General features: G+C 39.4%; 1 protein-coding gene across 1 annotated transcript in view; it reads right to left on the bottom strand.

Moving 5' to 3' along the window:
• The window catches only part of LOC127691971 (regulating synaptic membrane exocytosis protein 1-like), a 198,773-nt gene extending 184,711 nt beyond the window's left edge, over positions 1–14,062 (bottom strand). The window contains exon 1 of the mRNA XM_052191865.1: positions 13,963–14,062. Coding sequence (XP_052047825.1) covers positions 13,963–14,062 — 100 coding nt within the window. The remainder of the gene's footprint in view (positions 1–13,962) is intronic.
• Positions 14,063–15,990: the final 1,928 nt, after the last annotated feature.

Consider the following 15,990-nt stretch of genomic DNA (forward strand, 5'->3'; position numbering starts at 1 on the left):
GAATGTAAACAAAGAATATAGAAAATAAAAATATTTTTTTAAAAAAAGAAAATGTTTCAAGAGCTTGAGACAAATCACATCATTTTTGTCTACTTCCTGCAAAGTTAGAATTAAGGTTTAATGTGCAATAGTCACATAAATGGCATCAAAATATGAAATTGCCGTGCTGTAGATAAGACTTACAGGTAAACATTTCATTAGGTAAAAAACTCACAGGTAAATAGGTAAATCAACTCATTGAAATAAATGTGACTTTGAAAAATGTTAAAAATCTTTTGCTTATGAAAATTACTAAATGATACTACTACAGACACATGCCAGCATTTCAGTAGTTGTAATTATATCCTTAAATGGTAAATAGTGCAGATTTTGGCTGCCAAATATATTTTATGTGCTCTTAGGAAAATTTTAAGTTACCTAGGGGGTTAAGAGTTACTTTTCTGGGTGAAATGCCCAACAATATTATCTCATCAATAATCAAATCAAGTGTTAAGAAAACAATAACGGAGGTACCCCAGTCAGCAGTGTTTGCCAGGTAAACATGAGCACCTAAATTTGGATCCCCAGTATGCACACACAAAGCCAGGCATGACGATGTATGTCAGTCCTCCCATGGAGGAGAGATGAAAACATGAAAATCCCTGCAGATCATTTGTCAGTCAGTGCAGTTGCATGGAAGAGCTCAGTGAGAGACCAGGGCTGGCAATACAGTGGAACATGACTAAAGACAAAACAGTGACCTCTGGCCTCCATGTGTATGTGCACATATACACACAAGCTTGTACACACACCATCACATCCCCAATCACTGAAGACTCTGGTATGTAATAAGCCATCTCTTGATGAGACAATGATGAGGCACAGGAATCTGTAGATGTGTGTTAAATAGATACTGAGATACATACTGAGATAGATACTGAGATAGATACTGAGAAACGAAAACTAACTTACTTCATCAAGTAAGTTTGCTTGTGATTTTCAACTTATCTGTAACTTATGTTTGGACATGACCGTAAAAGGCCTTTGAGAAGATTTGCCAAAGCAAATGATGACAGAACAAAAAGCATTCCTGTGTAACGGTTTGGAGATGAGTAATTTCATATATCAATATAGCATGAGGTGTAACGTCTTTAAAATCACTTATCCAGCATCTAACTATTGAATAGTAGGGATCACTACTGATGATAACTAAACACTGAATAGTACTACATAATAAATCACAAAATTGACAGTCTTGGGACTCTTTCTATCATAGTGACTCTTAATAATCAGGCTTTGGGAAGTGCTGTACCCAGGAGGAAACTTTCCAACTGACCAGGCTTCCACATTGATACTGAGCAATCCGTTCTCGTGGGAGAAGAGGGTGTGACGTGCAAAGCCTCGGAATAACCAGCCAGGACACCCTGTGGAAAAAATCGGGGTTTATTTGTTTTCATTGTCTGGGGACTGGATGTTAACCACAGGTTTAGGAAACTGTAGTGCTGGGCAGGTTCACAGTAGAAGGACCGTAAAAACAACAAGAGCATTCTAGAAGAATCTTTTTGATCAAGGAAAAATGCTAGCAATAACTGTCAGTATTCTGAGTGTCAAATCACATCCTACCTGCCTCTGCATATAAAAATGTGGGACTAGAAAGTAGGGAGACTGATGATAGTGTCGGTGATGTAAGCAGCCAGGAAAGCAGTCGGTGGAATATGGATGAATATTAAGTGCATAATAAGAAATAGAAGTGTATATGAGGGGACTGGAGAGATGGCTCAAAGGTTAAGGGCACTGGCTGCTCTTCCACAGGTCCTGAGGTCAACTCCCAGCAACCACGTGATGACTCACAACCATCTGTAATGAGATCCGATGCCCTCTTCTGGTGTGTCTGAATATAACTACGGTGTACTCATAAACGTAAAATAAATAAATTAATTTTAAAAAATGCTTATGAGGGACTGATGCAGCTTACAATTTCAAGATGTGTTACTGAGTTACAACAGGTGAAAGATGGGTTCAGACAGGAACAGGTACTTTGAATTCAGAACCTTCCTCTGATGCCTTTTCTCCAACTTCTGCTCCCTTTAATTCCATTTTGTGTTAATGTAACTTTTCTGGCCTGTTTTTTGCTTGTGTGTTCCTTTGGTTTGGTTTGATTGGGGGGGTGTTTTTTTATTGGGTTTTGTTTTTTTGTTAGTTCTCTTTATGAAGGGGTGAGTAAATACTTTTTAGATATAGAAGAAGGGGTTCTCTTTAGGTTGGCAGTTCCTTGGCTGGCATTGGGAGATCACTAGGCGTGAGAGGTTTGGAGAGCAATTCTATTTAATGCCTCATCATTGTTCTTTAGAAAATTGCTAAGTGTTCATATTCACAGAACTCCAGAACTGCAGCCTGGGAAGGCAAGCCTGCAAAGTACCACAACATCGCTGGCTTCAGTCTGCGGCACAGCGAAAGTAGGCACATCTCATAGAGGTGTTCTCGTTCAGCTGGCCCTCTGATACGTCAAAGCACAAACCAGAGGCGAAGATTTACAGTCATGAATGCATATGTACCTTGGTAAACCACCTAACGTTAGGCTAGCCAAAGACTTAGTATTTCATTTGAGATAACTTAAATTTCTTGAATCATTTACCTTAATACTATATGTGTGAAGGACATACAGAATATCGACTTAGACTTCATGAAACATACTTTAGTTAATCAAACTCCATTAGATGACTACATGTCTGAATTCTAGTAAACACGGTGCTCTGTGCTGTCCCCCTTTTCATGGCCACCGTAATTACCACACCAGGCACATATCCTATGGATCCAGGTGATGATCTGGCTCTTACACTGTGGCCCATGCAATGTTGCCTCTGGCTTAATACAACGGTGTGGAAGTCACAACTCTCTGGTATCAGTATCAGAGAGATCATATGTGCACTTCAACAAACACTTTCTGTTTGTTATGAAGACTGTGTTTTGTAACCCACAGTACTTTTCCCCCAAAAGCTAATGTGTGAGATATTTATGATTAAGTTTATAATCTAGTGTTCTACCTTTGTTTTCCCAAGTGAATATTGTATGTATTTTAAGTTCATTTCCTAGGAGAAATTTCCTAGGCAAAGTGGTAAGCTTTAAAGTGGGAATTTAAACTTATTTCACCAAGTATACACAAAACACTTTAGTATATTTATTGTAACATTATTTTCATTTAAAACATAGTTCTTTTCCCATCCACCAATCACAAAATGCCTTTGATACAAAGGAAAACAATTGGAGTGGGATTAATGTGCAGACATTAGTTTATCTATGGTTTAAATAGTACAAACCCATAAACAAGTTTTTTGCATCTGTTGGGAAAATGGGGTGAAGGGAAGCATCCCAATAGGAAAAAACCCAAAAGTCTGATCCCAGAGATTTTATTCCATGAAAACTCCAATAGGCTCTCAGTGGTAAGGTTGTAGTCAAAGAATGAAGGGTTCTTTGGTACTCAATCCAATAGGAACCTTGATGCTTCCCCATACACAAGATGAAATGTGAGATCCAGAGAACCATGTTGAAGCAATAAGAACTCATGAGAAAGGGACAGAGAAACTAACAAGAAGACAGAAAACTAAGTCAACAAGAAGGTAGCCTCCCAAACTTCCAAACCAATAGTACACATAGCTTTATACGCTTAAAAATGAATGATATTTCTCAACAAATGGGTACTGAGACAGCTGGATAGAAGGACAGTGCCCTGATGTTAGAACAGCATCCATCAGATAATAACTAAAAGGAGAACAGTGCATATGAAAACAAACAAAAATTCTCCTGTGGGTGTAGAAAAATTCTAATGAGAAAGATGTTAACTAAAATAATATCATCCATAGCAATAATACTTATAATGCTGTTTGGTAAAATACTTACTAACTTCAAAAAGCCATCTCTCAATAATGAGGGTATTCGTAGCACTCTCAAGTCCCCAGATTTAATCATTCCTCATCAGTTCTTCAAGATCCAGAAACTGCTTATCAGAGAATGGATCAATCACTCATTAAATGAATGCCAGTCATTTATGTTATTTTTCTCACTCTGTGTTTTCTACTTCTTGACATTTTGTGAATGAAGTACAAAAAAAATCTGAGGACACAGAATTACATCCTTTCAGCATAATGCCCTACATTTTCCGCAGTCAATCATGGTATGCACTCACTGATAAGTGGATATTAGCCTAGAAACTTTGAATACCCAAAACATAATCCAGAAATTAAATGATGTCCAAAAAGAATGGAGGAGTGGCCCCTGGTTCTGGAAAGACTCAGTGCAAGAGTCTAGGGGAATTCCAGAACAGGGAAGCGGGAAGGGGTGGATGGAGGAACAGGGGGAGGGAAGAGGGCTTATGGGACTTGTGGGGAGTGGGGACTCAGAAAAGGGGAAATCATTTGAAATGTAAATAAAAAATATATCAATGAAAAAATCCTAATCATCAGGCAGAGCTCTGCAAGTCTTGTGGAAGAGAGAGGGATGGAAAGGAGCGAGCTGAGGGGGACAAGGGTACCCCATGAAGACCTGGGACCATGGGGGCTCCCAGAGACTGGGCCACCAGCCAGGGAGCCTGCAGGAGCTGGACCTAGAGCGCCTACACATCTGTAGCAGGGAACAGAGACCGAGACCGAGCCAGTGCCTGCTCCTGCCATCGGATCCCCTCCCCTACCTGGATTGCCTGGTTGGGTCTCAGTGGGAGAGGATGTGCCTAGTCCTTCTGGGACTAGATGTCCCAGGGTGGGGTGGCACCCAAGGGTGGGAGAAGGAGTAGGGGACAGTGGGGCAGGGATTTATAAGACTGGGACGGGGAAGAGAGGAGGGAGGGAGTTATGATTAGGATGCAAAGTGAATAAAAAATTTTAAAAATTCTTAAGCTTAATATTTCTTTTTTAAAATTTATTTTTAATGTTTTTTCCATGTTTTTTTTTATTCGATATATTTTTATTTACATTTCAAATGATTTCCCCTTTTCTGGCCCCCAACTCCCTGAAAGTCCCATAAGCCCCCTTCCCTCCCCCTGTTCTCCCACCCACCCCTTCCTACTTCCCTGTTCTGATTTTGTTCTATACTGCTACACTGAGTCTTTCCAGAACCAGGGGCCACTCCTCCGTTCTTCTTGTACCTCATTTGATGTGTGGATTATGTTTTGGGTATTCCAGTTTTCCAGGCTAATATCCACTTATTAGTGAGTGCATACCATGATTCATCTTTTGAGACTGGGTTACCTCACTTAGTATGATGTTCTCCAGCTCCATCCATTTGCCTAAGAATTTCATGAATTCAATTAAAGCAAAGCCAATAAACAATCCCATTTTAGCTGAACATCCAGGAGAAAGGTGTAAACGGACTGAAACTGCAGTATCGGCAATGCCATCTAATGAGCTCAGTGCTATTATATGTGACCACTGAGATTACCCTTTGAATCACTGAATTGGGTTTCAATACATCCATATGAACAATACTCATTTGCTGCTCCTTTTCTGATAAGAAAAACCTTATAATTCCATAAAAAAAGTGTTTTTCAAGGGATATGCTCTATGGTTATTTATAAAGATGTTATTATTAACTCTTTTATTCCTAATAAAATCTGTATACCATGTTTAATCTCACAAGTCTACTAACCTTATAAAATATACTGCATTCCCTAAAGTTTAGTTAGATATTAAAGCAAGACTGAGCCCTAAAAACCCAGAATTTACAAGAAATACTACATTATGATGATTAAGAGATTTTAATAATCAATATTAAAAAAATTCACCTTAATATTTGAAAAATACCTAGAATTTGTTTGTAACACTGGACCTCAACGTATGCAAATGTACCTAACATATGCAAAGTAAGACTTCTGCCTTAAGCCACACCCTCAATGCTTAGTTCAACATTTCCTGTATGTTTATATCAATTAATGAAAAATTTCCATTTCAAACTAAAAGCTGAACAACAGTTCTCTCAACTGAGTCTTATTTTTATTCTAGCTAGTGAGAATGTGAGTTAACAATACCATTTAGTTTTAAATATGAAATGTTTGTCATGCAGGTTTGAGATGTATTTGTAAATAATTTCAACTACAATACCTCTTTTTTTAAACTTATTTTGATGTCTAACCATTAAATTTTAGAAGAAGTAAAACACTGGCCTGCATAGTTTTCATTATTTATTACCAAAGAGAGCAAATCAACAAAAGGTATCATCTAGCCGGGCAGTGGTGGCACACGCCTTTAATCCCAGCACTTGGGAGGCAGAAGCAGGTGGATTTCTGAGTTTGAGACCAGCCTGGTCTACAGAATGAGTTCCAGGACAGCCAGGGCTACACAGAGAAACCCTGTCTTGGAAAAACCAAAAAGAAAGGTTATCGTCTTGCTAGTTATATGATTTCAACCAAAAACATACAGTTCTATTTATTTTTCAAAGTGGTGTGTTCATGCTTCAATAAGAAAATATAATTCACACACACTGAGATGGAGAAGGTGATAACCCAGATATTCGATCAAAACATGCATAAGTACATCACATACTCCCCCCCCCACATCACGCACATATATACACACACATGTATACATACATACATACACTCATACAGAGAGAAAAAGAGACAAAGAGAAAGAGAGAGGAGGGGGTCAGGGGCAAAGGACAACAGACAGACAGATAGACAGACAGACAGACAGATTGACTAACTGAGACAGACACCAAGACCTTTGGTTCTCCAGCCATCTTTGATGTAATTATCACAGCACTTCATTTGAGACCAAACATCCACCTGTGCATGTACATCATGAACATAAGAACTGCAGCCACCGTAGTTCAGTTCTGTCAAGTTAATTTAGACAACTGTGAAGAATGTTCAAAGACAGTATGAAACATTCAGAAAGGGCCATTTCCTGCAGGAAAAATTATTTTCCTCATTAGAAACCATTGGTTTTCATCAATACTCTTCAGATTAAAGAGCTACTCAAGGGTCTCTTCTTCTGCGTTTCCCTTATTTATGTCTTTCTCTTCCTCAGTGGATGGCTCTGATCATAGCAAACTCAAACATAAGACAAAACATAACAACAACAAATAACCAAGAAGATAAATTAACAACAACAAGAGACCCTCACTGGGTGAGTTTTCATGCATGGGTGACACATACATGAAATCTGATCTGTTCTGAAAGCGCTGCTATTCTTGAATTTTCAGTCCTTTGTCATCTCTTTGCTTAAATGTTTCTAATCACCATTTACTGGTGTTTTGGAGACTGACCCTTTGAAATATGTTTATATCGCTGCATGTAATTTATTAATATAAAATGGCATCCCATATGAAAATATCATATGTTACATGTATTTTCAAAGCAGGGGCAATTCGAAGGCAGCTTTAGGCTTATTTTCTAAGAAGAGAGGAGAAATGACTGATCTTCATGCACAGCACATGCATTTTTTTCCACTAGTAGACAGCAACAACTTATTGTTATTACTGTAACCTGAGATCCTTGAGTCTTTCACCCATTGATCATGAACACATTTGAGGTAGTCATACATCCTTTAAGGCTGTAGGTAAGTTTTTATGTTTATTGTTGTTTCTCTTCTGAGGATCTATTTCCTCTTTTATATTTCTCTCCAAAGTAAAATATAAAGCTTCTGAAGGAGTAAGTGACTCTGATTAAGCACCTGGTGCTTTCACCTGGTGCTTTCCCTGGCCTGATAAAAGCATCCTTTATTGCAGGTTCTGGACACTGTGCTCTCAGTAAGATCCCCGCTTAAGACAGACACTCAGGAAACCAAGAGAGTGGACTGAAAGAAGCTTTGAAGACACATAGAGAAAGCAAAGCGATTCGCCGAAGGAAGCACTCACAGCTATCTAGAAGTCGGCTAGGGCAAGAGCAGTACTGTAATCAGGTATGTTAATCTCTCTTCCACAACTGCTATCTTCAACAATGTCAAAAATGCATGCCATATAGAGAAATATATAAGATAATTGGTAAGCCTTTTATATTCTCTGCATATGTTATCGGAAACACTAATCCTGAAATTAAACTATTTTCAAGTTACATCTATTTCCTCCTAGGAGGGAGCATGTATCCACAGTGATATTGTAGAGTAAGACAGCAAATTATAGGAAGTCTGTTCCTCCTTTCATCATGTGGACTCTGGTTAGTGAATTCAACTTGTCAGGCATGGAATCAAGCACTATTACCAGGTGATATATCCTGCTGGCCCCCTTTTGAACTATTAATGAATATAAAATATATGCTGGATACTACTAGAATTCAACAATATTATTAGAAGTCTTTAGAATTCAACTGCTTTAACAACCAACTTTTCTGAGTTTGGCCTTAAAATACACTCAAAGCTTGTGGCTCGTCATAGTGTGAATTTATATCACAAGATGTAATCAACAAAACATAGTCTCTGAAATAATTAGTTAAAAACTAGGCATTCATCACTGCAAACAACGGACCTTATGATTGTGACAACTCCCTTAAACACAGAAGGCAGTCGACTTGAAGCACGCTGTCTACAAAATCTGAATACAATGACTGGCATAAAAATAAAAATTTAAAAAAAAAACAATTGAATTTAAAGATGTCTTCAAATAACTATGGAATAAAATAACCAGTAACTCTTTCACTGACTGCTTCTCTACGCTGCCATGACTCTGCCTATTCTCTTTGGCCTTGGAAAGCCAAGAGTAGCATACATGCCTTTCATTCACTGGAAGTATCTATGTACTACATAGGGAGGTTGTGTACTGTTGGTCACTGTGTTTAATTTTCTCTTTCCAAATGACTTCCATTATTCTTCTGAGAAGATGCTCCCTGGTACTCAAGAGGCCCTACTTCAAAATGAAAGTATCTATTTCTTCTCTAAGATCCTGCTAACACCTCAATAACAGGATCACATGAAATAGGACGTTGAAAGATACCAGAACCAGAACCCGAGAAGATGAAGAGTCACTTTATGAATAATTACTCACCTCCTAGGTTTCTAAGTAGAAATGGTAGTTCTAATTTCCATGAGCTCAGCAGAGTTACCCAGACCATTCTTTCTTTCCTCTCTGCCATGACTAACACAGAAACCCATGAATCACCACTTCCTCAGCCTTGCTCACGAAACGCTAAAGGTCTAGAAGTAACAAGCCATGAGTAGGGCCATAAACACAAATGTGTGACCTTTATCGACAAGCAATTATAGGTGAGTCTATGAATGTGTGGCTCAATTTACAATAAACTATTGTGGTAATCCAAAAGGGCAGATTTGATTAGTTTACACTTGTGACGGGAATGTAACTATAACTTCCCCACCTGCTTGGGGTCCTCTAGATTTTGAGCTTGCCCCTGGCAGGAAATAGACTTCTTAAAATTCATTCTCTGTGAAGAGATAGCAACATCTCCAGGAAGAGAATAGCTGAACCCAACTGGGAGCAAGAGAGTAGCCAGGTAGCTCGTGACCAGTCAGCTGCTCAGAGATCCCCCTGGGCCAGTCTGCTCCCAGCCCCCCAGAACATTGCAGCAAACCACATGATGCCTTTCCTCCCAAGCAGTGCAGTCCAATAGAAAGTTCTACCAGGGTACCACAAATACTCAACCCCTATTTGGAAAAGTAGTTACAGTGGAGGCAAGAGATTTACCAGCTTAATTGTTAAAAAGCCATTCTAGACCTTTACAAAAGCTACAAAGTAGCACAAGCTACAAGGTTATAAATTATGGAATGGGGGGAGGATGTTACTAAGGAAACTACATCTCTTTAAATATTTGAAAGCAGCATTGTTTCTCTGCAGAACTCAGCAACTGACAATGTTGAGCCCCTTACCTTGCTGTACCATCCCCACTAGGAGCAGCAGTGAAGTGCTCGCTCCCCAGGTAGAAGAAAAATCAGGGGCAGAAGGTTTTAATCCCCAAGGTCACACCCTCAAATCTCTGAACCCCCAAAGGCATACTGTTTCTTTCCGTTGCATGCCTGCACTCTGTCCCCCCTTATATGAACAGTATTCCTCTTAGTCCACAACCTAGCACCACACAGAAATGCAGGCCTGTTTACAGAACTGATCTACCATCCAGACTGTGTATAGGTCAGAACAAATCAGACCTGGGCAGCCTTTTCCAAACCCTTGAAAGGAACAATCTGTATGCATCTAGTATTTTTCTATTTTTAAGACTAAGCGCCGAAGCCCTCTAGATAACTCCGTCAACAATGAAAACAAAGTCTCTTTGATTAATCAGAAAAGATAAAGGGATGCTCCCTAATTACCTATATATCAAGTTGTTAGTTCAATACAATACTGAAGAACATAAAACTCAATGTACACTTCAGCTATACATTCAAATAATTCACATAATGTGACCAAATTATCATCTATATTTTAAAATTATATATTTAATGTAGTTCCCATTTTCAAAGCAAAGTACTCTTTATTCTCTGGTAGAATAGAAATGATGCATCTTAATATCTTACCCTTTTGCATAATTCAACAACGAATCCCATTAGCTTTATAGCCATCTTATGAGTAATAGCATAGTTTGCTTTACCTGCCCTTGAATGCAACGTCTGAAGTAGTAGAAACTGCAGAAACACAGCAAGCCGAACAGCAGCATCGGAAGGGTTAAGTAAAGGGCTACTGACACCAAATCATTAAATTCCAGCTAGCAATGGCAGAAGCCCAAAACACAGTTAAAAAAAAATACCAACATGCAAAAATCTAAATAAAATTTCCCCCAGTTCTTGATATCTCAGTGAAACCCCCCAAAGCCTGCAGTCCCCAACATTATACATATTATACAACAGTAACACTAAGCAAGGCCCTGAGTGCTGTTGTCATAGAGTCAGATGCCTGCAGTGCTAAGATTCCTATTGATCACTGCTTTAATCTATGCCGTACTGTGCTGTACTGAACTGACTCTCACGGCAGCAGACAGCAAAGCCCTCTCACCCCCAAATTAACCATTTCCTAAAGCACTACACGGATGCTGGCGCTCCCTTGCCCTCAGAGAGGAAACTCTGTGGTCCCAGAAAGCTATCAAAGGAGAAAGACTCCGGCCGCTGTTCTTCCTCTCTCGGGGACACTTCACTGTGCTCTCCGGAATCTCCAGTGACAAAGTAGAACGGACCCTTGCCAACTTCAGAAGCCCCCCAAACTCACCTGAAATAATCTGATCCCATTATCAACCCCTAGGAGTGGTCCTGCCAAGACCCTGGTCATAGACCATTTCCTCTGCAGTTTTCCTAAATGAGGCACGGCACCCAGTGGTAACAACTGCACCAGGGCACATGGAACAGAAGCCAGGAGGGACTGTTGGGAACAGAAGAAAACTGCTTGTTCAGACTTTCCTGTATGATCATCCCACTGCTAATGGCTCTGCTCCAGAGGACAAAAGGACATACCTAAAACAGGGAGCTGGGGGGACCGGAGTACATTTGTGATATTAAAAGATGTGTGTCTGTAGTCATATAATTCATAGTGTAACAGGAATGTCAATAGAGCAAAAATTAATCATTTTATCAGTAATTCACCGACATTCACTCCATCCATATCACAACGTGTTCTAAGGAGCAATAGCAACATTTGCAAAAAAAGGAAATTAGTTGAAAGAAATTCCAGTTCCACTTAATTAAGGCAAAATGGTCAGTCACCCGAAACAGTAGCAGAGGTTAATACACTCCTCTAAGCCAGCCCAGGGCATTCCAAGCCCCCCCCCCCAGGGAGGCTGCTTCTAATTTGTTTCATAATATAAGCTCATAAATGGTAAAGCAGGGAGAATTGGTATCTGTCATCAACTTAAAAGAATATGCTGTATTTACTTAAATAACATGAACTTGCCTAAGAAATCCTATAAGAAAGAACCAATAGCACTTAAAAATTTACTGCTTCGTAATTATGGTAACAACTTAAAAAACCAGTCTCTACCAAACTGACTACTTTATACATACCCCGCCCCACGCCGAAGAACATTCTTTTAGCCCCACATAGGACCCTTAAAGGGATTTTCCCTTTGCTTTTTACAAATTTCCAGATGTGCTTTAATCCAACATTAGTCAAAAGTTAACTAAGTTACAGCCTGGGAAAGAAAAAAAGCAATACATAATAATTGGAGGCCTTTCTATATGCCAAACACACCACTGTCTGATAATATTATTTAATCCATTTATTTTATAGGGACGTGATAAAATTATATTGAACACAACAAGTGCTACCTAGCAAAGCTTATTAATTTGCCCAAGGTCATGTGATCTAAACATAGCGCTCTGGATTCGGAACTTGTCTTCATCTGAGATGAAATCTCACCAGACTGATATGATTGGGAAGTTTTCACCTTGACTTCCAACTGGGCCCAGGTGTTTTGTTTGCCTTTTTTTGAAAAAAAAAATTATTTATTTTTTCTCAAGTGCAAGCGACTTGTTGGAGAGGGGAACTGGGCTGCTCTGCTGGGGTCCATAACCTTACACTTCTCCTTTCCTTGTTCTGTGAAGGTTGTTATGGAGCTGGGAGAGGTGCTTGAGAAACATTGTTTCTTTTACTATGTGAGTGTCCTAAGACCAACAAAGCCAGGATGCACAGACAGCCAGGCATGATGAGTAGTGGACAGCCCAAACTTTGAGAACTCTATTCATTTTCTGTATCTAAAAATATTACCATGACCCCACCTCACCCCTCATGAACCTTATCAGCCACATCAGTAAGTTAAACAAAATGTATAGTTTTGTGTTGATTACGAGCCAAAACTCAAAGGCTTGTCTTTTACATACTCTGGGCTTCCTATTTTCTCCTGCCCCACGTACCTATCGGTGTGTGCTAATTTTAAATGATAAGCGACTTTCAGTGTTATTAATCTGATATTTATCCCTCATTCTATCTCATATGTTTGTATTATATTGTGTATAATTTCTTTGTGTTCTCTAAACTACCTTGATGTAATTAAATTCATCAAATGGTAATAAATTTTGTTTTTAACGGGCCAACAACAAAATCAACATCCTTAATAAAGCAAGCAGGCCTGCGAAATGGTATAATCAGCGGGCAGTTTTCAAACTACAAAACAAAGAGTCAGTACTAGGGTAAAAAAATATTATTGGCCCTTTTTGTAAAATAGCTTTTTAGCCATTTCTGGATGCTGTGTGCCATCATATCTCATTCAAAGCGACAGATATCATTCACTGAAGACCAGTAACACTAGCAGAAAAAATAACAAATCCCTATTACAATTTTATAAATTTAGAAATTTATACTAACTCTATTGACTTACTTACTAGTTCTTATTTGAAAGAACTCTTCCCACTCGGAGTGACAGGAATTCCTCTGGGTGTCAGAGTACACAGCCTAACCCTCCCCTGCCATGCCACAGCTATCCCAAGCCCAGCACACTGGTTTCCTCAGAGAGGGCATACACAACGCTAACACCAGCAGTAATTGTGAGTGGTCTACCTTCGGATTGTTTAACTAAGAGACACTGTAGACTATGTGACAGTCTGTGCACGTTAAAGTTCGGGGTTTTCCACTAAAACCCAGTACCCATTGTCTTGAAAAATGGACAAGCTTCCTGTGGTTGGACAGATTTCCATAAAATGACAGCTGTCGCTTGTCCTGTCCCTTGGTCTCTGCTTTCACTTCAGATCATGAAGTATGAACTCGTTGACTGAAATCCAAAACCCAAGCACAATTAAACAATTTACTATTGTCTTTGGTTTCACAGATCACCAACTTCCTGATCTTTCAAGCTCTTCTTGAATAGTACATATAAACAGAAATCATAAATAGGACCGCCTCCTGTAACCTTCAGGCCTTGCTGTATACCCTGTGATCTCATTTTGGAAAAATGGAATAAAAATAAAGTTGACAATGAAAAAGTTGCTCCATTTAGAAAATGCAAGAAAATTACTCTGAACCTTGTACAAAGACATACGGATATTTAGACCAGGAACAAATGGGAGTGCTTAATATAGATTTGGATACAACCCGGAAAGAGAATGAAGCACAATTACGGTTCCCCAGTCTTACCAGCACATGCTCCACGAGTCTCAGGCTTTCCCGCCTCAGAATCCACAGACCTCAGCTCTCCCCACCCTTCTGCCGAGACGGGTATCCCAGATGCACACATCACAGCCACCATGCAAAGAAATGGAGCCCGAGAACAGCAGCTCTGCACTCACTACCCAAGACCTTATCGGAGAAGAGTGTGTACTTCTTCCTCCATCGCCACGCTGCTATCATTGAACGAGAGGAGCAACCGAAAATGGAAACTGAAGGAAAACGTTGGTGTGAGCACGGGAGAAGTCTCCCCGCATGACTGACTCGGGTCATGGCAGGCACCGTGCGGCTACCCAAAAGAGTGGAGAAAAGATCGTGCGCAAACCTCGGCGGGCCTGGCAGGAAGAAGACGGGTAGCATTTACTGAGAAGAAGCATATTGGCATCTCTGCTGGGTTTTAAGCAGATCCGCAGGATTCAGGAAATAAGCTCTCGGTTCCCTGCCAGATGACACTATGCTCCTAGCCATTCCTTATGTTTACTTATCGCCCAAATTACTTTAACTAGTGTCCTTTGTCCTGCTGGGAGCTTATTTGTAGAGAGAACTAAATAAAGGACTTTTATGACAATGAAATGGCCTTTAGCCGACATGATGATTTCTGGAAGTGTTAGTCGTCAGCTTTTGCTCAGTACCATTAAAAGTCAGTAAATAGGCAGCACTTCTTACAGTTTGATATTAGATTTATAAAGAAAAACCTCTGTATTACTTCTGAAAATGTTGAATGGAATGAGGCTACATTTGTATCTACCATTTGTTTTGTATGTATCACTATGTAAAATAGGATCTCTTTTTTTTTATTTGCCTATCAGAAGAATCTTCAAAAATAAGTGTTGAAATTATAGGTGCCAATAGTATAGTGTTTTTCCAAGATGAAAATTTGTGCATCTTGATAGATAATATTCATGCTTCCGTTATGAAAGAAATACTTTCCATTTCTACCCTGTGAACTATTCCACCAAAGCCAATAGGTGCAAAAGATGTTCAGTATCTTTTCTGCTCACACCTGTTATTTTTGAATTTTAATACAAACAATATTGTAGAGGCTAAAAACACTGTAACTTTCTCGAACATGAGTACATTTCATAGTTCCTAAGGCATATTCATTTATATTATGGCAAGTCTGAAAAATAACTCAAGATGGAGAATTTTGTGGCAAAGTTATCATTAAAAACTTGCAAATAAATAAAATCACAATTGTTAATGTGTTTGTTATTTGCATGCTGTAACTGTTTTCTGGAGACTTACTACCTCTGTCCGCCTAGGCCTAGGCCTGGAAGCTTTTAGCCTCCGTACAATTTAGGCCTAGAATGTTTTCAGCTTCTGAGACTTAATGCTGAATAAACTCACCCTTTCTTGTTCTTTCTGATCTGGCTGGCTGCTTCAACTCAGCTCTTCTGGCTAAAATCCTCTCCAAGCTGACTGATTCAATTTGGCTTCTCTCTCCGCCTCTGACTGAATTGCTCTGCTTGACTTCATAATAACTTGGGCAATTTGTTCTAATCTTCTGGCTCCTCCTCATTCTTTGGCTCATTCTGTCTTCACCTGTGCATAACTTGTTCTTTCTTCTACTTGTCTCTGTAAGACTCTCCTGGTACAATTGGCTTCCCTCTTTTTCTCTCTTTGTTTCTCTTTTCTGTGGTGTTCTCTTAAGTAGCCTCCTTTTCCTGTCTGTATGAGTGTTGGGCATAGCCTATCTATCAAATTTTCTCTGATTCATCACTTTGTCTGCCACTCAATTAGACATCACCTTTGAACATGGGTACTTACTTCTGCAGACTAACTTTACCCTCATTGTTTGGGATTTAAGGTGTGTTCAAAAGGCATGTCTGTATTCCAACCAATGGATTAAAGGTCTGTGCGAAGGCTGAGCCACACCCTAACTAGAAACAGGTTTTTACAATAAATAATACAATCTCGGGGTTCACTGTGTGATCAAATATGCTGCAGCACATAATATATAAAAAATAACCAGATTCAAAGTGTGCACAACTCAACCAT

This window comes from Apodemus sylvaticus, chromosome 9 (genome assembly GCF_947179515.1).
Source record: "Apodemus sylvaticus chromosome 9, mApoSyl1.1, whole genome shotgun sequence".
Taxonomy (NCBI): domain Eukaryota; kingdom Metazoa; phylum Chordata; class Mammalia; order Rodentia; family Muridae; genus Apodemus; species Apodemus sylvaticus.